Consider the following 20,657-nt stretch of genomic DNA (forward strand, 5'->3'; position numbering starts at 1 on the left):
GGAGCATTGTTGATAATAACTATGGTGGCCGGCTCGCTGCCGCAGCATCCCAACTGACTTTTGTTGCATATAGTCTCAAACTACTGTCACAGTCATGGCTTCCCTCCAAAGGACCATGGGAAATTTAGTCTGCTAAGAGTGCTGGGAACTGTCTCTCTATGATGGGTGTCCCAACACCTCTCACCATCCAGCAGCTCCCAGGATTCTTTGGGGGAAGAAACAAATTGAATCCCCCCTTTTCTCTCAATACAGTAGTCATACCTCAGGTTGAATATGCTTCATCTTGAGTGCGTTTGAGTTGCGCTCCGCGGCAACCCGGAAGTAACGGAGCGCGTTACTTCCAGGTTTTGCCGCTCGCGCATGCACAGACGCTCAAAATGACGTCACACGCATGCGCAGAAGCTGCGAAAAGTGACACGCACGTGCGCAGACATGCCGTCGCTAGTTACATTTGCTTCTGGATGCGAACGGGGCTCTGGAATGGATCCTGTTTGTATCCAGAGGTACCACTGTATAAGGCATGGGTAGGCAAACTAAGGCCCGGGGCCCAGATCGGGCCCAATCGCCTTCTAAATCCGGCCCAGAACTTTGTTAGCCAGAACTTTGTTAGCCCAAAAATGGAAAGTACCAGAATTACCAACAATAGAGGAGTGGCAGGCGAAGATGGTTGATTATGCGGAACTAGCAAAACTGACCTGTAGAATCCGAAATCAGGAGGAAGCAAAATTCCAAAAAGATTGGAGTAAATTTATGGAGTACATAAATAATAACTGTAGAAATTTGAAGACTCTGGCAGGACTGAAATAAATCTTACGATGTAGATAGGATTGGATACAATAAGAAACTGTGGAAAAGTAAATGACCTGAGAAAACCTGTTGAAGTGAGGGAAGGAAGTCAATGCTTAGCAGAGTGTGGGGAAAGAATGTGGGTAAATGATTGTTGAATTTTACTGTACTTTGTTTGTTTGTGTTAAATGAAACACCAATAAAAAGCATTTAATAAAAAAAATAAATCAGGCCCGTGCATGGTCCGGGAATCAGCATGTTTTTCCATGAGTAGAATGTGTCCTTTTATTTAAAATGCATCTCTGGGTTATTTGTGGGGCATAGGAATTCGTTCATTCCCCCCCCCCTCAAAATATAGTCCGACCCCCCACAAAGTCTGAGGGACAATGGACCGGCCCCCTGCTGAAAAAGTTTGCTGACCCCTGGCACTGACATTTTGTGTGTGTGTTTGTAAAGAGACACTGGGATTCCCTTATGCAGAGGACATCCACTAGATCACCCCAAAAGAACAGCCCCACATCTGAGCCCTGATTGGCTCTAAAGTGGGGAGATACATGAAAACAGCTCATGGTCTAGGAGCCTGAAGGCTGTGGAGAAGATGCTTTCGGAGGTGAAAGGTAATGTAGGCAAGTGTGTTTGTGTTGGGATGAAGAGGCTAAATATTACACATTTCCCTGGAGCTAACTAGTTAAATCTTAGGCCCATATTCTCTAATCCTCAATCTATTTGGTACTCCGTATTTCTTCTGCTCTATAAGCAAGAGACTGGGCAGGCAGCAAAGCCACTTGGTAGCTGCCTTGGATGGAGGCATTAATATTTCAATAATCTGGCACAGGGAGCTGCCTCATTCCAAGGTCACATCTGCACTATACATCTATGGTGCCACTTTAGCAGCAGAGAATCCTGGGAAACGCAGTTTCTTAAGGGTGCTGAGAGTTGTTCTCCTAAAGAACTGCAATTTCCAGAGTTCCCAGGGAAGAAGAGTTGGTTGTTAAACCAACTGGACAACTCCAGCTCAGGTGTGTGTGTGTGTGTGTGTGTGTGTGTGTGTGTGTGTTTCCTAACATTTCCCAGAACCCCTCCCTTTTTAAAAAAAACTTTATACTTTTCAAGTTTATACATTTCACTAATTTTACAATCATTCTGACATTTCATAGCTTGACTTCCTTCTCTTTCTGCGGTTCCTTAAATTTATTTTTAATATCTTTTGCATATCTCAATTAACTTAATTTGCTCATTTATTCATCTTCTTTAAATATACACTCTTATGACGCTGCAGGTTATTAAAACAATCCTGCCAATGTTCTTATCTGTTTACAATTTATCTGTAAATAGTCAATAAACCTTTTCCATTCTTTAATGTATATATAAAAATGTTATCTTGATTTCTTAATTCTTCTGGTAAGTTTTGCCATGGCGAATCTCCCAGAATCCTTAACAAATTATACCTCCCAGGATTCCTTGGGGCAGTGAAGGAAGCCATGACTGTTAATGTGGAATCCGTTCTGGAAGTCCGTTCGACTTCCAAAACGTTTGGAAACCAAATTGCGGCTTCTGATTGGCTGCGGTAAGCTTCCAAAAATAGTTCGCAAACCGGAACAGTCACTTCCGGGTTTGCGACGCACGGGAGCCAAAACATTTGGGAACTAAACTGTTTGAAAACCAAGGTATTGCCTTTGTCTACACAGGCAATCTGTGGTCTTCCAGGGTTTCAGGTAGGTCATTCTGACCTTACCTGTGGCAGGAATAAAAGTTGTGACCCTCTCTATAAAAAGTATGCACTCGATCAATGCACTTTCCCGATTCCTCACAGCTGCTCCTGATAAATTAACTCAACAGTCTCAGGCTGGACGTTATCTGGGGGTATACCTTTTCTTCTCTGTTCAAGATTTGTGGTTGCGTGTCTGCATGCCCAAGCGAACACCTACACAAGCTGTAGCCTACACAAGAGTAGGACAAGCAACCGACGTCTCCTCCTGTGCTCTTGCTTAGCTTTCTAGGTACGAAGATTGGCCTACACATTTTGAACGGGTGGAGACACCTTTTTGATTTTGCTCCTCATTGCGGACCACGAGGAACCCCTTCAACCATCGGGAGAGCAAAGTTTGGTTTTCTTGAAAACACTCCAAAGACACGTTCCCTCTGAAAAACTTTGTGGAGTGCAATCCTGGCTTTCGGGCCTTAAAAAAACAAACACCACCGCCGCCACCACCTGCTCTGTGAGTTTGCAACCGCCTGCTGCTCGGCCTCAGGAGTGGCCACCTAGGATTTCATCAAGGTTGATGTCCTTCATCCAGTCGTCGTTACCCGGCTCTGTTTTTAACAAAGAATCGATGAAGTCCGGGTCGCTGTTGAGGGCCGGCCCGATGCTGTCGCCTTGCTGGTTCAGAAAGTCAAATGCCAGGTCGCTGGTGTGGTCGGTTCCCTGGTAGGCCCTGGCAGAAGCCTGGCTACTACTAGAAGGGAAATGGTTTGACAGCAAGGAGTTCGGGGCTGCCATGCTCACCCCCGGTGCATTTAAGTGTGGCACTGTCTGAGCCCGTGCCTGGCCAGGCCTTGCCCCCAGGGATTTTGGCGCCCCAGCCGCTTGCCCATTTAGAGTTTGGTTCATTTGGCCCGTTGGTGTTCTCATCTGGGGGGAGGCCAGCTGGTTAGGAGCAGGGCCCATGGCGCGCTGGGGAAACTGCTGGTGGGCAGATGGGCACTGTAGCGGCTGGTTTGTATAGGGGCTGCCCGCGGGGAAAGGGGACCCCACGGCCTTGCGTGTTTCCTGCTGCTTCGCTCCTGTTTCTTGTGAGGCCCAGGTCTGAGCTGCTGAATTGGAGTTGACCATGACGTTCAGAGGCCTTGGTGCAGAAGAAGTCCCTTGGTTCAAGCTGAGTTTGCCTTGCTGAGAGCTGATCCCGGGCCCGCCGTCATACGCCGACAGGCTATTATTACTGCCTTGCCCCGGAGGCCCTTGCCGAGATACTGTGGAATTGCTTTGCTGGCTGGGGATCATTTGGTTCGGGTTCCTGTGCTGCGACACTTGGCTCGCGCCCGATGCAGCCACGCTGTACGCGCTCGGTTGGCTGCAAGGAATGTTCCCGTAGCAGACCATGTGGCGTGTCGTCGGGAGGGAAGGCATTCTGGCTCCGTGAGTGGTGGTCAAAAGACCGGACGCCTGCGGCGATAGGCTGGGAGTTGAAATTGAGTTGGAAAAGCAGAGGTTGGAGCTGGCACTCACGGCTGGCGATCCACCTGGGAAAAGGGTGGCGGGAGGAGAAAGGAAAATCTCTTATCGGTCATCTAGTTCTAGGTTCTGAACAGGACCCATGGGCCAGAGCATCCATGGGAAACCCTCCCACCAGAATCCCATCACAACCCTACCAGAGGAAAAGGAGCACAACTCTCTGGACATTTCTCTTAGCCCTGCCAGGTCCTTGGAACATGAGAGAATTATGTGTTGGTCCCTAACCATCATCATCATCACCACCACCATCACCATGGTGATGGGTTTCCCCAGCCACTCTGGGTGGCTCCCAACAGAATATTAAAAACTCAATAAACCATCAGACACTAAAAACTTCCCTAAACAGGGCTGCCTTCAAATGTCTTCTAAAAGTCAGATAGTTGTTTATTTCCTTGACATCTCATGGGAGGGCATTCCACAGGGCAGGCGCCACTACCGAGAAGGCCCTCTGCCTGGTTCCCTGTAACCTCACGTCTTGCAGTGAGGGAACCGCCAGAAGGCCCTCGGAGCTGGACCTCAGGGTTCGGGCAGAATGATGGGAGTGGAGAGGCTCCTTCACGTATACTGGACCGAGGCCGTTTAGGGCTTTAAAGGGACAAAAATATTGAACCTGCACTATCAAACAACCCTTCGAATTGAAGATTTTCACATTGAGATTTTTAAAGACATTCCCAAAAGTATTTTGGATGCAAGAGGCCATTACAAGGACTTGGTGACATTGCTGAAAAGGAACTACATACTATTCAGGTGGGAGTTTCCCCAAGGCTTGTCTTTTAAATACAAGGGGAAGAAAAGAAGAATAAAGACAGTGAGTGATAAAGACAAGTTCTTGGGAGAACACGAAGAAGACCTACAGAAAGAGACGTTTCCAGGACAAGGACACCCTTCAAGTAAGGGACCACTAGATACAGACACAGAACCACCGACAAAAGACGAACAACAACTGGGAGCTGTAGGAGGAAGCAAATAACCCCATCATGGCCTTGCAACTTCTAACCTGGAATTGTAACGGTTTGAACAATCCCAGAAAAAGAAAAAATATATTTCACGCTTTAAAGAAAGACCAATTGGACTTGATTTGTTTACAAGAGACTCATGTGACAAGAGCACATAGAAAATTATTAATAAATAAGAGATTGGGACAAGAATTTATATCTTCAGACAGAGTAAAAAAAAGAGGAGTGGTAATCTATGCAAAGGAAAATTTGCAACCGAAACATATTTTTAAAGATGACCAAGGAAGATATTTGGCAATTGAAATTCAATTTCAAGGAGAAAAACTTTTGATAGTGGGAATATATGCACCAAATGAAGGGAAAGCAGAATTTTTTAAGAAGTTGCATGAAACTTTGATGGACTATATGGATTACAATTTAATCATGATGGGTGACATGAATGGAGTAGTTTCAACAAATATGGACAAAGCACAAAGACAGGTAGTTACAAAAGACGGAAGACTACCAAAAACTTTTTTTTTAAATGACTGACAATATGGACTTGATTGACATTTGGAGAACAAAACACCCACTAGAAAGAGAGGGAACCTTCTTTTCTGAAGCCAAAATGACATGGACACGGATTGACCAAATTTGGGTGACTAGCAGTATGGCGTCGAACATAAAGAAAGTGGAAATCTGCCCAAAAACCTTCTCCGACCATAACGCAGTTAAGATGGTGATGAAGCAAACAACAACTGGTTCCTTCAGATGGAGAATGAATGACACCTTATTTAGAGACGAGGAGATTTGCAAGAAGGCCCAAAAAACTTTGAAAGATTATTTTGAAATTAACTTAAGGACTAAAGTAGAAAAAAGAATAGTATGGGACGCAAGTAAAGCCGTGATGAGAGGGTTTCTGATACAACAAAACTCATTAAAGAAAAGAAAGCAAAATGAGAGGAAAGAGAAAATCTTGGAAAAGATAAAGGAAGGGGAAAGGAAACTAAGACTGAAGCCAAAATCGCAAGAGATCTTAAGAGAAATTAAATTGTATCAAACACAATATATGGAGCTGATGAATCAAGAAATAGAATGGAAAATTAAACAAATGAGACAAAAGACTTTTGAATCTGCGGATAAATGTGGCAAGTTATTGGCTTGGCAAATAAAGAAGAGGCAAAAACTCAACACGGTAACAAACTTAGAAGTGGGAGGAAAGAACATATGCAACCCAGTGGAAATTAGGAACTGCTTTCAGAGCTACTTTAGACAACTGTACACACAAGGGCCACAGAAAGAAATGGACATACAACAATTCCTCGAGAAAAATGGGCTGAAAAAGATTTCGCAGGAAAGTAAGACAATTTTGAACCAGGAGATATCAGCACAAGAAATAGAAGATGCCATTCAAAGCATGACGTTGGGCAAATCTCCTGGACCGGATGGACTGACTTCCAAATATTACAAAGTTTTGAAGGAAGGGTTGATACAACCTTTGAAGGAAGTCTGCAATGAGATCATGGAGGGGAGGAGGGCACCCGATACGTGGAGGGAGGCCTACATCACACTTATACCAAAGACAGAGACTGAAAAGACTCAACTTAAGAACTACCGACCCATCTCGTTACTAAATGTGGATTACAAAATCTTTGCTGATATTTTAGCAAAGAGATTGAAAAGAGTTTTGATGGAGGAGATTCATGGGGACCAAGCGGGCTTTCTCCCGAAAAGGCATTTGTCGGATAACGTAAGGAATATAATTGACATTTTGGAGAAGTTGGAAGTGAATATAAACACTAAGGCTGTTTTGATATTTGTGGATGCCGAGAAAGCCTTTGACAATATATCTTGGAGTTTTATGTTGAAGAACCTCCGGGGGATGGGGGTAGGCCAAGGGTTTGAAAACGGTATAGGTGCAATATATTCTGAACAGAAAGCAAAATTAATTGTAAACAATGTGGTTACAGAAGAGTTCAAGATTGAAAAAGGGACACGTCAGGGGTGTCCTATCTCCCCTCTACTTTTTATATCGGTCCTGGAGGTTTTGCTTAATATGATTAGGAGGGATCAGTTGGTTAAAGGGATCCAGGTCGGAGCTAAACAATACAAATTGAGAGCATTTGCAGGTGACCTAGTACTTACATTACAAGAGCCAGAAGCTAGTACGAAAAGAGTTTTGGAAATAATTCAAGAGTTTGGTCAAATGGCAGGATTTAAACTGAATAAGTTAAAGACTAAGGTATTGGAGAAAAATTTAACACAGGTTGAAAAAGAAAGGTTTCAGAATGAGACGGGGTTGACTGTGGTTAAAAAAGTGAAATACCTGGGTATAAATATGACAGCTAAGAATGTGAACTTATTTAAAGACAATTACGAAAAAACTTGGACAGAAGTGAAAAAAGATTTGGAGATTTGGTCAAATTTGAAGCTTTCCTTGTTAGGTCGAATAGCAGTTATAAAAATGAATGTATTGCCAAGAATGTTGTTTTTGTTTCAAGCATTACAAATAATGGATAAAATGGATTGTTTCAAGAAGTGGCAGAAGGATATATCAAAATTTGTCTGGCAGGGCAAGAAGCCCAGAATAAAATTTAAGATATTAACGGATTCAAAAGAAAGAGGGGGGTTTGCCCTGCCAGACTTTAAACTGTACTATGAAGCGGCAGCTTTTTGCTGGCTAAAAGATTGGCTGCTTCTTGAAAACACAGACATTTTGGATTTGGAAGGTTTCAACAATATTTTTGGGTGGCATGCGTATTTGTGGTATGACAAGGTTAAAGCACATAAAAGTTTTAAAAACCATATTGTTAGAAAAGCACTATTAAATGTCTGGGTCAGATACAAAGATTTGCTAGAAAACAAAACCCCAAGGTGGCTGTCGCCAATGGAAGCGAAGGCAGTTAAAAAGTTAAATATGGAGTCGAAGTGGCCAAGATATTGGGAAATTCTGGAAAAGGAAGGGGACAAACTGAGATTGCAGAGTTTTGAGAAATTAAAAGACAAGGTGAGAGATTGGTTGCACTATCACCAAATAAATGAAGTGTTTAAACTGGACAGTAAAATTGGCTTCCAGGTGGAAAAATCAAAATTGGAGACTGAGCTGTTAGAATCCAGTACTAAGAATCTGTCAAAAATGTACAATTTGCTGCTGAAATGGAATACACAAGATGAAACGGTTAAATCAACTATGATTAAATGGGCTCAGGACATTGGTCATAATATTTTGTTTGCTGACTGGGAAAAGTTGTGGACCACTGGGATGAAATTCACGGCATGTAATGCCTTAAGAGAAAACATTATGAAAATGATTTATAGATGGTACATAACCCCAGTCAAGCTTGCAAAGATTTACCACTTGCCTGATAATAATTGTTGGAAATGTAAAGAAAAGGAAGGTACATTCTTTCACCTTTGGTGGACGTGCCCGAAGATTAAGGCATTCTGGGAAATGATCTATAATGAACTTAAAAAGGTATTTAAATATACCTTCACTAAGAAACCAGAGGCCTTTCTCCTGGGCATCGTCGGCCAAGGGGTGTTAAAGACGGATATAACTTTCTTTATGTATGCTACAACAGCAGCCAGAATACTCATTGCAAAGTACTGGAAGACACAGGATCTACCCACGCTGGAAGAATGGCAGATGAAGGTGATGGACTACATGGGCTTGGCAGAAATGACGAGCAGAATCCGAAACCAGGGAAGAGAAGCAACGGAAGAAGAATGGAAAAAGTTTAAGGATTATCTAAAGAAACATTACAAAATTAATGAAAGTTAGAATGATGTTGGACTGGAAAGTAAATGGTTACTATTAGCAATGGTTAAGACAAGGAGAATAAGGAAGATTAGCTTAAACTTAAAGTAAAATAAGGGAAGATTTGCTGAGTAATTGACTAGAATTTGGAATACAGAAAAGGGAGGCATGAGGAAGTCGAGGAAGAAAGGCTTAAGAAATTAGGATATGAAATGGTACTTGTTCTTTTTGTTTTGTTTTTGTTATTGTTTGTTTATGTATTTGTTGTTGTTACGTATTATGTGTTATTTGTGTGATTTTAAAAACTGTTTAATAAAAATATCATAAAAAATAAAATAAAATAAAGGTCAGTACCAACACTTTGAATCGTGCTCAGAAATGCACTGGGAGCCAATGAAGATCCTTTAGAACCGGTGTTATATGGTCCTGGTGGCCGCTCCCAGTCACCAGTCTAGCTGCCACATTCTGGGTTAGTTGTAGTTTCCGGGTAACCTTCAAAGGTAGCCTCACGTAGAGCGTGTTGCAGTAGTCCAAGCGGGAGATAACCAGAGCATGCACCACTCTGGCAAGACAGTCTGTGGGCAGGTAAGGTCTCAGCCTGCATACCAGATGGAGCTGGTAGACAGCTGCCCTGGACACAGAACTGACAGTCCCATTAGGAAATGAGAGCACTCGTCTTCCGCTGCTGGGTTGGGACCCACTACCAGGTTGTGGCTGAGCTAAGGTGGGCTGCAACTGCAGCACCACCACCATACAAATATATGCTAAAAGGTTAAGAAATGGGATTGCAATATAAGACTGTACTAAGAGCCTGCTGGGTCAGGTGAATGTCCCATCTAGTCCAGCACCCTGTTCTCACTGTGGCCGACTAGATGGCTGTGGGAAGCTCACAACCAGGACCTGAGCACAAGAGCCCTCTCCCCTCCTGCCGTTTCCAGGGGCCGAGGTCCTTTCGGGCCCCCAATAAAATATTTGAGGGGGACGGCCACCCCAAAGCTGATGGGCATTGCCGTTCAAATGGCATGTGTGTACTGCGTCACATGATCCATTATGGATGGTGGGGCTTACCTGGTCCCTCCCCAGTATTTTATTCAAGTTGGCACCCTTGGTTTAACTTTTATCTGAGCTGAATCCCTCAAAGTTCAGCTTCGGTGGATGTCTAATGAGGGGCAGTGACTGGCCCAAGGTCACCCAGTGCGCATCAATGGCGCCCTAACCACTAAACCATTCTGGCTAGAATTGCCTCCTCCGCCGTTGGAATGAAGCAACCTTCCAGACGTAGCAAAAGATACCAAAGAGTTTTGGAGTCTCTTGAAGCAAAGCTGGAACATGTTGACTCGCAAGCCCTATATTCTTTCGGTAGAGACATGAGTTGCCTAAAAGGGCACCGCGGTTGGGACATTGGTTTTCTATCTCACTCCAAAGACAAAGTTTCCTTTTCCCCCTCTGAACTGCTTGCTATTTTTAGCACCCTCCCCCCTTTTTTTGGCCACACTGATTTAGACCAGATGGGGAGAAATTTCACTCCAATTAGTGTCGAGCAGAAAACATTACCAGACCTTCGATACCAAGAGGAGTGAGCCAGTGATACTGGGGGATGTGTCGTTTTTTAAATTCACGCCCAGGAATGACAATTGGCGCAAGGGGTGAGGCATACAGCCCCTCGGGCCCCCACTCCGGGATAGGGAGGGCAGAGGATTTAGTTCAGTCTGCATTTCCAAGTGCATTGACCTTATTCACTACTCCCAGACTTACACACGGAGCGGAACACAGCTAACAATCCGACTGCACGCGTCTGTTGATTTTGCAATACGGTTTCAGTTAAAATAAAAATGCACATATGGATATTTGGGTGGAAAAGGCTACAAAACCAAAGTATGGAGGCTGGGGGTGGGGTGGGGTGGGGTGGAGCCAGTGCAAACATTCCTGCACATTTTTATAAGGTCTGAGTAGGGTTTACCAGTCCTGGCTTCCAGACAAGCACCCTTAGTTTGCAAATAGATGTCCGTCACATGCACCCTTCCTAAGTGGGGCAGGGAGACGTCTTCCGCCTGAGGGCTGCGTGCTCTTCTCAGGGCCAAATGCCAGTGATGGGTGGAGCGAGAGGCAAAAGCGAGCCGAGCGATGGATGCAAATTTTACCTTTACACAGTAGCTTAATTTCTACACATGCATGCACATCCCTCTCTATCCTCCAGCCAGACTGTTATGTACTGAGTTAAAGAGGATCCAAAATGCAGCAGTCTGATTGGTCCTAGAACAATAGGATTCAGAATGCAGCAGTCTTATTGGTCTTAGAACAATAGGGTCCAGAATGTAGCAGTCTGATTGGTCCACAGGAGCCACCCAATCCAGCTCCAGGTGGAAGTGAATCCGCAACCTGATTGGCCTACAGGATTAGCCAATCACGTGGGGCCCATTGTGTAAATAATGTATATAAAGCAGACATTCTGGAGGAACTTCCATTCCTCCTCACCACTATGAGCTGAATAAAGAGCATGAAATCCACTCTCGACTCCGAGTATATTTCGCAGACCATTAAGAGGCAGGGGATACTTCCAGCCTAGGAACCTATTTTAAATTTCCTCAACACCACCTCCATTTTCAGGGGCGGTGTGTTTCTCAATACATGCCACCTCTGAAACCGCAGGAGGGGAGAGTGTTGTCCAACTCAAGTGCTGCTTGTGGACTTCTTGCGGGAATCTGGTGGGCCACTGTGAGAGCAGAATGCTGGTCTAGACGGGTCACTGGCCTGAACCCAGAGACAGGTGGGGTTGCGAACTGTCAGTGGGGCAGAGGGCTACATTTCCCATACAATGGAACCTCGGAAGCCGAACGCCTTTGAACTCGAACGTTTCGGCTCATGAACACTCAAAAACTGGAAGTGATTGTTCTGGTTTTTGAACGATTTTCAGAAGCCGAATGTCTGCGTGGCTTCTGATTGGCTGCAGGACACTCCTGCAGCCAATCGGAAGCCGCACCTTGGTTTTCGAACTGTTCTGGGAGTCGAACTGAAATATACTCGGAGTCCTGTACTGATTTCATGCTCTTTATTGCAGCTTGTAAAACAGTGATTATCTCCCGCTTGGACTACTGCAATGCGCTCTACGTGGCGCTACCTTTGAAGGCGACCCGGAAACTACAACTAATCCAGAATGCGGCAGCTAGACTGGTGGCTTGGAGCGGCCGCCGAGACCATATAACACTGGTCTTGAAAGACCTACATTGGCTCCCAGTACGTTTCCGAGCACAATTCAAAGTGTTGGTGCTGACCTTTAAAGCCCTAAACGGCCTCGGTCCAGTATATCTGAAGGAGCGTCTCCTCCCCCATCGTTCTGCCCGGACACTGAGGTCCAGCTCCGAGGGCCTTCTGGCGGTTCCCTCACTGCGAGAGGCCAAGTTACAGGGAACCAGGCAGAGGGCCTTCTTGGTAGTGGCGCCCGCCTTGTGGAACGCCCTCCCATCAGATGTCAAAGAGAAAAACATCTACCTGACATTCAGAAGACATCTGAAGGCAGCCCTGTTCAGGGAAGTTTTTAATATGTGACATTTTAGTGTATCTTTCATCTTTGTTGGAAGCCACCCAGAGTGGCTGGGGAAACCCAGCCAGATGGGCGGGGTACAAATAATAAATTATTATTATTATTATTATTATTATTATTATTATTATTATTATTATTATTATTGAATTGCCCCTCAAACCTCAGGCTTTTATATACATTATTTACACAATGAGTCCCGTCTGATTGGCTGCTTCTGCTTCCCTCCTGGAGCCTGATTGGTCTTTTCCTGCAGGCCAGTCAGTTGTTGCATTCTACGATCCTACCAGCCTAATAGGTTGATTAACTTCCTCCTGGAGCCTGATTGGTCTTTTCCTGCAAGCCAATCAGTTGTTGCATTCTAGGATCCTACTAGCCTATTGTTCTAGGATCCAAGCTTAGTACATAACAGGAACGGACTCCCGGAACGGATTAAATTCGAAAACCAAGGTACAACTGTACTCAAAACCAGTCGAGTCATTGGCAGCTGCCCTCTTGTTTACTGCTGCCTTCAAACGTGTTTACCTGAATACTGATGTGTTTGCTGCATGTTGACCGGGTTCCTTCTTTGGTCTTTATAATCTGGCGGGGGCCTCGTCGAGTGCCGGTTCAGCTGATCTTGCGGAGTCATTTTCTCCTGCAGGATTAGAAAGAAAAGAGAAGGTGAACCCATTTTTTCAGTTAGCCAAAAGGCGAGCGATCTGAACGCGAACGTAGCTCAAACGGCTGTTGTATTCGGGGGAGACTCCTGCGATGCCGGTTTCAAGGCCATGGCGCAGGAGGAAGCATGGGGAGGTTTTGCAGATGTTTCTGACGTACAGATTTTGCCACCTTCCCATATGACATCAGGTGGGGTGTCAGGAAACTGGTTAGGTCAACAAAAAGAGGATGAGGGTTGTGTATAGGGAAGCTTTAAATGTTTGATTGTGCTTTTTATATTTTGCTGGAAGCCACCCAGAGTGCCTGGGGCACCCCAGTCAGATGGGTGGCATTTAACTACTACTACTACTACTACTAATGGGACGTGGGTGGCGCTGTGGGTTAAACCACAGAGCCTAGGACTTGCCGATCGTATGGTCGGTGGTTCGAATCCCCATGGCGGGGTGAGCTCCCGTCTTTCGGTCCCAGCTCCTGCCCACCTAGCAGTTCGAAAGCACCCCTAAGTGCAAGTAGATAAATTGGTACCGCTTTACAGCGGGAAGGTAAACGGCGTTTCCGTGTGCTGCGCTGGTGCTGGCTTGCCAGAGCAGCTTCGTCACGCTGGCCACGTGACCAGGAAGTGTCTTCGGACAGCGCTGGCTCCCGGCCTCTTAAGTGAGATGAGCGCACAACCCTAGAGTCGGACACGACTGGCCCGTACGGGCAGGGGTACCTTTACCTTTACTACTACTACTACTAATAATAATGTGACGCGGGTGGCGCTGTGAGTTAAACCATAGAGCCTAGGACTTGCCGATCAGAAGGTCGGCGGTTCAAATCCCCAGGACATGGTGAGCTCCCGTTGCTCAGTCCCTGCTCCTGCCAACCTAGTAGTTCGAAAGCACGTCAAAGTGCAAGTAGATAAATAGGTACCACTCTGGCGGGAAAGTAAACGGCATTTCCGTGTGCTGCTCTGGTTCGCCAGAAGCGGCTTAGTCATGCTGGCCACATCACCCGGAAGCTGTACGCCGGCTCCCTCAGCCAATAAAGCGAGATGAGCACCACAACCCCAGAGTCGGCCACGACTGGACCTAATGATCAGGGGTCCCTTTACCTTTATTACTACTACTAATAATAATACTAACAATAACAACAACTACTACTACTATTGGCTGTATGCTTCAAATCTATGGAAAATGCTAGGGAATACAAAACTTGAAACAAAACTGTATGTGATTCTAAGGGCACAGTTACCAACTACATCAGGTTTTTAAAGTTTTAATTATAAATGTAGTGGGCCTCACTATTTTCATCAAGACATAGGGAGAAAGGGGGTGGGGGTGGGGGAAAGGAAATTTTTAACCCTTCCATCCCCAGTCACAATTCTAATGAAAACTGCATCCCCAGTGCCATTATTAACCTTAGAAAAACGCTCCCCTTGCTGCCAAACCTGGACAGAATAATAAACCCATACCCAGCAATTGTGTTCTGAACACTACACACAATTATTTCAGTAACCTTTGCAACAGGGATCATGGAACTGAAGGGACCCTTAGGGTCATCTAGTCCAAACCCTTGCAATGAAGGAAACTAAAGCATCCATGAGACATGGCCTCCCAACCGCTGCTTAAAAATCTCCCGCCTCCCAAGGGAGTCCGTTCCACTGTCTAACCCGAGGCTCTCCAAATGGTGTTGAGACGCCATCTCCCATCAGCCCCAGTCATCATGCCCAATGACGACAACAACTGGTTCCCTATCCATGCTTTACAACAACCTTACAAGGTAAGGTAAAGGTAAAGGGACCCCTGACCATTAGGTCCAGTCGCAGACGACTCTGGGGTTGCGGTGCTCATCTCGCTTTATTGGCCGAGGGAGCCGGCGTATAGCTTCTGGGTCATCTGGCCAGCATGACTGAGCCGCTTCTGGCAAACCAGAGCAGCACACGGAAACCTTCCTGCCAGAGTGGTACCTATTTATCTACTTATTCTTGGATGTGCTTTCGAACTGCCAGGTTGGCAGGAGCAGGGACTGAGCAACAGGAGCTCACCCTGTCACGGGGATTTGAACTGCCAACCTTCTGATCGGCAAGCCCTAGGCTCTGTGGTTTAACCCAGAGCGCCACCCGCGTCCCCTGCCTTACAAGGTAGACCGGCCTTATTATCCCCATACTGCCTGCAAATGGGGTATAAAAAAAGAGAGGGTGGCTTGCAGAAAGCCAGCTGGATCTGGGACTTTGGTCTTCTGGCTGCTAAGATCCATGCCTACTTTTGACATACTTGGTAAACTTCCCTGCTAACACCCCCCCCCCCAAAAAAAAAGGGGAGAGGGGAGAAGCCAGCAGCACGAATTGGCTAAAAACTGGTTTTTCAAATGCCGTAACTCTCCCTCTCTTTCCCTCTCAGCAGATTGTCAAAAGGAGTTCTCTCTTCCTACAGAAGGAAGGGATTTTCGGCCCAGCTCTGCAGTCTGCGAGAGGTTTCCAGTAAGCAGAGAAAGTGTCGCCTGAAGGTATGCAGGCACTGAGCATGGGTGGTCCCTGTGCGCTGCCAGCATCTGCTGAGGAAGGAAATGGAACTTTGCTGCTGTGCGCCAGCAACTTGGCTGCCCTGTAACCTGCTTTCCTTATGGCTGAACGTACAGCCTCCCCAACCTCCCTGTGTCAGGCTGCTAATTTGCACTGAGGAATCACTGCAAGGTTGGAAAGGGGAGAAAGGACCAATGCTGGTGGCAAAAAAACCAAACAAGCACACGCTCCACATGCAAAAGGTGTGGCAGGTTTAATTCCTTAGCATCCCCAATTCAAAGGACCTCCAGGCAACTCCGCAAGGCGCCAGGAACCAAAGGAGCAGAAAAGACTTTCTATGTACGCAGCCACAGGTGCATGGATGCTACTAGCCCAGCGATGGAAAGAAGACAAAGTCCCTACCAGGGAAGAATGACAAACTAAGCTGTTGGATTATGCCATAATGGCAAAACTGACCGGAAAGCTCAGGAGCCAAGAAGACCAAAGCTTCAATAAAGAATGGGAAAAGTTCATAATTTACTTGAGAGTAATTTACTTGAGAGACCACTGTAAGCAGATGAAAAAATTAGCAGGATTGCAAAAACACTTGTAATGTAGACGATATTAAGGATAAACTGGAGAGATATAAAATTTGGACAATGAAATAATATGCAGTTGAAAAGGTTTATAATAGGACCCATGGAGGGGAATGTGGGAAATCGAGAAATCTCCAAATATGGATATGTATTTTGTGTTGTTATAACTCTATACTTGTAAAATCAAATAAAAATTATTTCAAAAATAAGAATAAAAATACAAGACACCGGGAAGTGTCGAAAGGACAAAGCGGAGGTCTGACTCAGAGTATGACAGCTTTGCATTCCGCATGAAGTTTAACCTAGACAGCACACCCCAATCTTTACACACTCACTAGCTGTGGTTTTGCACTACTCTAAATCCACGGGAGGGTCTGTTGTGGGAATTGCACCCGTGTGCAATTGGTGCAGGGAATCTATTTGCACTTTAACAGTCTGGATTGGGACCCTAGCATAGGGCATGGGGGTGGGCCTTCAACCCTCTGCCACCCACTGTGTTCCTGATCAAGAAATGGCGCCCCACGCTTGCAATCTGTGTTGGAAAAAAAGCTCCCATTGGAAAAACAAAAGCTTCCATGGAAAACAAAAGCTCTCATGAAAACAAAAGCTCCCATGGAAAACAAAAGCTCCCATTTGCTCCTGTGGGATCTTCCCTCACCCTCCAAATACAAGCAGAGCAGGTGAAATGGGCAGACTAAGAATGGCCCAGTAGCTGTTTTCGCAATACCAGCTTCTGAATTCTACATGACACCGATTTACATGGAAAATAAAATAGGGAAACTGAAAATTTACTGCTTCAGTTAGTATCTTTTGTTGCTGCTGCTGGTGCTGCAAAAGGAGTTGTTGCTTCAGCTGCTGATTCAGCAGAGCTTGCTGAGGTGAGTTCATGTAGCCGCTCGCAGCATTTGGATTCGTGCAAGCGTTTGACGTTGGATTGGGGCCTGCGCTTTGGCTCAGCACGGAGTGTTGATCCTACAAAAGAAAGAAGAAGGAAAAAAAGAGGATGATAAAGGCTCGCAAAGATGCACATGGGCAAAAATGGAAAATCAAGGCTTCCTCAAGCATTTGGAGGCTGATTAAAAGATGGGGCCTTCTGCGTTCAGCCATGGGACGGCTGCAGCAGAAACCGGGATGAGGAAATTAAGAGAAGCACGGGGAAAATTACAGGACTACTCCTGTGGTTGCAGCAGAAAACCGTGGCTTTCTAACAGGAGCTTACAGGAGCTCAAAGGAGAGCCGCCGTAGCTGTTTGTAGAAATAAGTGTGATTATACAGCAGTGGCTACATCAACAGAAACCATCAACGCAGTTACTGCAGCATGACCCACTTCTGAAACTTTCTTCTCTGTTGGGTGGAGAACTTATCTGTCTATTTGCTATCCTTTCATTCTCTCATTACAGTGGTATCTCGGGTTACATATGCTTCAGGTTACATACGCTTCAGGTGACAGACTCCGCTAACCCAGAAATAGTACCTCGAGTTAAGAGCTTTGCTTCAGGATGAGAACAGAAATCGTGCGGCGGCAGCAGGAGGCCCCATTAGCTAAAGTGGTACCTCAGGTTAAGAACAGTTTCAGGTTAAGAACAGACCTCCAGAACGAATTAAGTTCTTAACCCGAGGTACCACTGTATTTGTCTCAAGCCATTTCCCAGTATTCCTCCCAGCTCTGCCGACACCCTATTACACTCTAGCGTGGCCCACAGACAGAGCTCAAAGCAAGGTTGTGCTTGATGGTCACTGCCAAGGATCTGAAATTAGGGTGCAATGTGTGTCTGTGCCCAGAGACTGTAACACATCCCAAAAGTACTAGAATTATAGAGTCAGAAGGGACTGTGTATGTCATCTGGTCTAGCCTCCTGATCAATGCAGGATCTACTATGCAAGATGCAACTTTGGCTTCCCCAACAGGTAATCCCAGTGCTTCGCTAGGCAACCTGTACCATTGCTTGCTGTTTGTGTTAATTAATTACCCGCCATTCACCCTAAGATCCCAGGGCAGGTAGCAACAATTGAAAAAACAACATTATAAGCCATTTTAAAATCACAAAAATATAAACCACAAAAATATATTCTCTCTCTCTCAAAAAAAGTTTCTATCTCTGTCACACTCTACCGTGACCAAGAAACAGAACCATGGACAGGGCTAGGCCATTAACAAGGCATCTCACTCTAGTCAAGGAACCTTTAGTTATCAGTGGTTTCCATTCAATTAAATGGGACAAACTAAGGGTTCATCCACACTTCCTCAGGTCCTGCTGATCCCCCCTGGAAAAAACTGCTCTTTTGCACTCAGTTGGAACAAATGGCAATTCAGGACTTTTCCAGATTGACATTTGCTCCAATTTAGCACTAAAGAGTGGGTTTTCCATGGGAAAGGAATACAGCGGGGGGAAACCGACAGACCTGTGCTTTATAGTTATGGGACAAGGAGAAGTGGGGATGAGCCCTAAATGTCTCACAGTTGGGGAAACTGATGGAACGGGACAAAACTGACCTCCTGGTCCAAGCAGGGACCAACAGTGGGCTCCTTTTGTCTCCATCTAATGGTGCCCCTGAATCAGATTTGAAAAGTCCATTTTCAAAGAGGAACCAGTACAGATGGGTACACAGCAGGGGTGAGAGCAATTGGTTAAAGAGACGTTTTAAAAAGTGGGTGACTGATTAATCTTAGGTTGCAAGATATTTTAAGGTTGCTGTTTGCTAAGGTCTTGTGCAAACTACCGTCCTCCTTAAAGAATTTTGAAATTATGGCTAAACAGATTGGCTTTGCATTCCATTTCCAAGCTACGCTCTTCCTTTAATATTGTTGTCTTTTTGTATCCTGTAATGGGATTCATCTGGTTTCACTTTGCACAGACAGTGCAGATGTCCCCCACTCACTGCTCTGAAGTTTATGGCAAAACTAAGGAATAAAAATTATTTCATTTCTCCAGAAACTACCGCACTTTGCTTTTTTTCATATAAGCTGGGCAGCACACACACACGTCTCTGACCCTGCTCCTCCACATGGCTCAGATGCTCAGCTCATAACCACCAGAAGCCATATATTCAGTATTGTGGGTCTGACTTGGTGGAGCTCCCTCCCGGCTAAGACTGAACCAGCCCCAACTCCCTGCTGAATTTTAGGTGTTCGACAAAGAACTTTCCATTCCATTGATTCAAGGTCCTTTTCTCCCTTTATGATAATTGATTTTATCTGTTGCATATGCTTTTTTTGTAATTTTTTAATGTACACCGCTTAGAAACCTTGGTGATTAAGACATATATCGAAGCCTGTGAAATAGATGGCGGACAGATAATCGGGACCCCAGAGAGAGAGTTGCGTCCTTCCTTAAGCTCCAGATTTGCTCTTGCGATCACGTAGCAACAGCAACGGCAAAGCAGCCCTTCGTCACCAGCCTTGTCAAGCCTTGAAAGGCGCACAAAGGTTGGCCGGGATGAATCATGAAGTGGTGTCTTGTTTGCTTCTGCACGTGCTCAGTGCAGCCTCCTGCCGGGGCAGTCTGACATATTTCCTGTCTGGGCTACAGGGTGTCTATGCGCGATCAAACAGGGCTGCATTTATTTTATTTTATTTTATAAAATGTCCACGACGACACACACTTCTGAATTCCCGTGGGCCAACATTTCATCACTTTCTCTGGGTAAAAGTGTCTGAAAGCAAGAATCATAGGAATACAGGAAGTTGCCTTGTATCAAGTCAGATGACTGGTCCATCCACCTCAATATTTCCTACGCTGACTGGCAGCAGAGCCAGGGGTCTCTCTTAGCCCTACTTGGAGGTGCCAGAGATTGAACTTTGGAGCTTCTGTATGCAATGCAGAGACTCTGCCAGTAAGCTACTAGTAAAGGTAAAGGTAAAGGGAACCCTGACAATTAGGTCCAGTTGTGGCCGACTCTGGGGTTGCGGCGCTCATCTCGCTTTACTGGCCAAGGGAGCCGGCGTACAGCTTCCAGGTCATGTGGCCAGCATGACTAAACCGCTTCTGGCGAACCAGAGCAGCGCACGGAAACGGCGTTTGCCTTTCCGCCGGAGCGGTACCTACTTATCTACTTGCACTTGAAGTGCTTTCGAACTGCTAGGTTGGCAGGAGCAGGGACCGAGAAATGGGAGCTCACCCCATCACGGGGATTTGAACCACCGACCTTCTGATCGGCAAGTCCTAGGCTCTGTGGTTTAACCCACAGCACCACCTGCTTTCCTCCTAGTGAGCTACTACCTGCCCCTAAATCCTAAAATACAAAACATGTGCTTTCCTTAGTGTCTTCTTCAATACGCAGGCTTATAACTGGTGATGATCTGTTTTACTTTCTTACCAAACTGGGGTGCAGCAAGGAAGGAGTTACTGGTTACTTTGCCACCAAAAATCCCCCGTCCCTGACGCTACTACTTCCTGAAAGACAGCAGGTGGAAATGGTGGCATCAGAGAGCAATTTCTGATTGGAAAATTAATATCTTCGTCCTCACTGAACCACAGTGAAGTTGTGGGGTACAGGGCTGACTTTGAGATATAGCACTACAGTGGAACCTCAGTTCCCGGTCGCCTCCGTTGTCGTACATTTCAGTTCTCGAAAGCCAAAAACCCAGAAGTAAATTGTTATGTACTGAGTTGAATAGGATCCAAAATGCAGCAGTCTGATTGGTCCTAGAACAATAAGATTCAGAATGCA

General features: G+C 45.5%; 1 protein-coding gene across 1 annotated transcript in view; it reads right to left on the minus strand.

Annotated features, from left to right (window-relative positions):
* Nucleotides 1–1,731: 1,731 nt before the first annotated feature.
* MAML2 (mastermind like transcriptional coactivator 2) overlaps nucleotides 1,732–20,657 on the minus strand; it is a 150,670-nt gene continuing 131,744 nt past the window's right edge. The window contains exons 3-5 of the mRNA XM_053385652.1: nucleotides 16,779–16,958; nucleotides 12,774–12,885; nucleotides 1,732–4,026 (exon numbers count right to left, since the gene is read on the minus strand). Of these exons, the coding sequence (XP_053241627.1) occupies nucleotides 3,035–4,026; nucleotides 12,774–12,885; nucleotides 16,779–16,958 (1,284 nt within the window). The 3' untranslated portion in view covers nucleotides 1,732–3,034. The remainder of the gene's footprint in view (nucleotides 4,027–12,773; nucleotides 12,886–16,778; nucleotides 16,959–20,657) is intronic.

The sequence above is a fragment of the Podarcis raffonei genome, chromosome 4 (assembly GCF_027172205.1).
Source record: "Podarcis raffonei isolate rPodRaf1 chromosome 4, rPodRaf1.pri, whole genome shotgun sequence".
Lineage (NCBI taxonomy): Eukaryota > Metazoa > Chordata > Lepidosauria > Squamata > Lacertidae > Podarcis > Podarcis raffonei.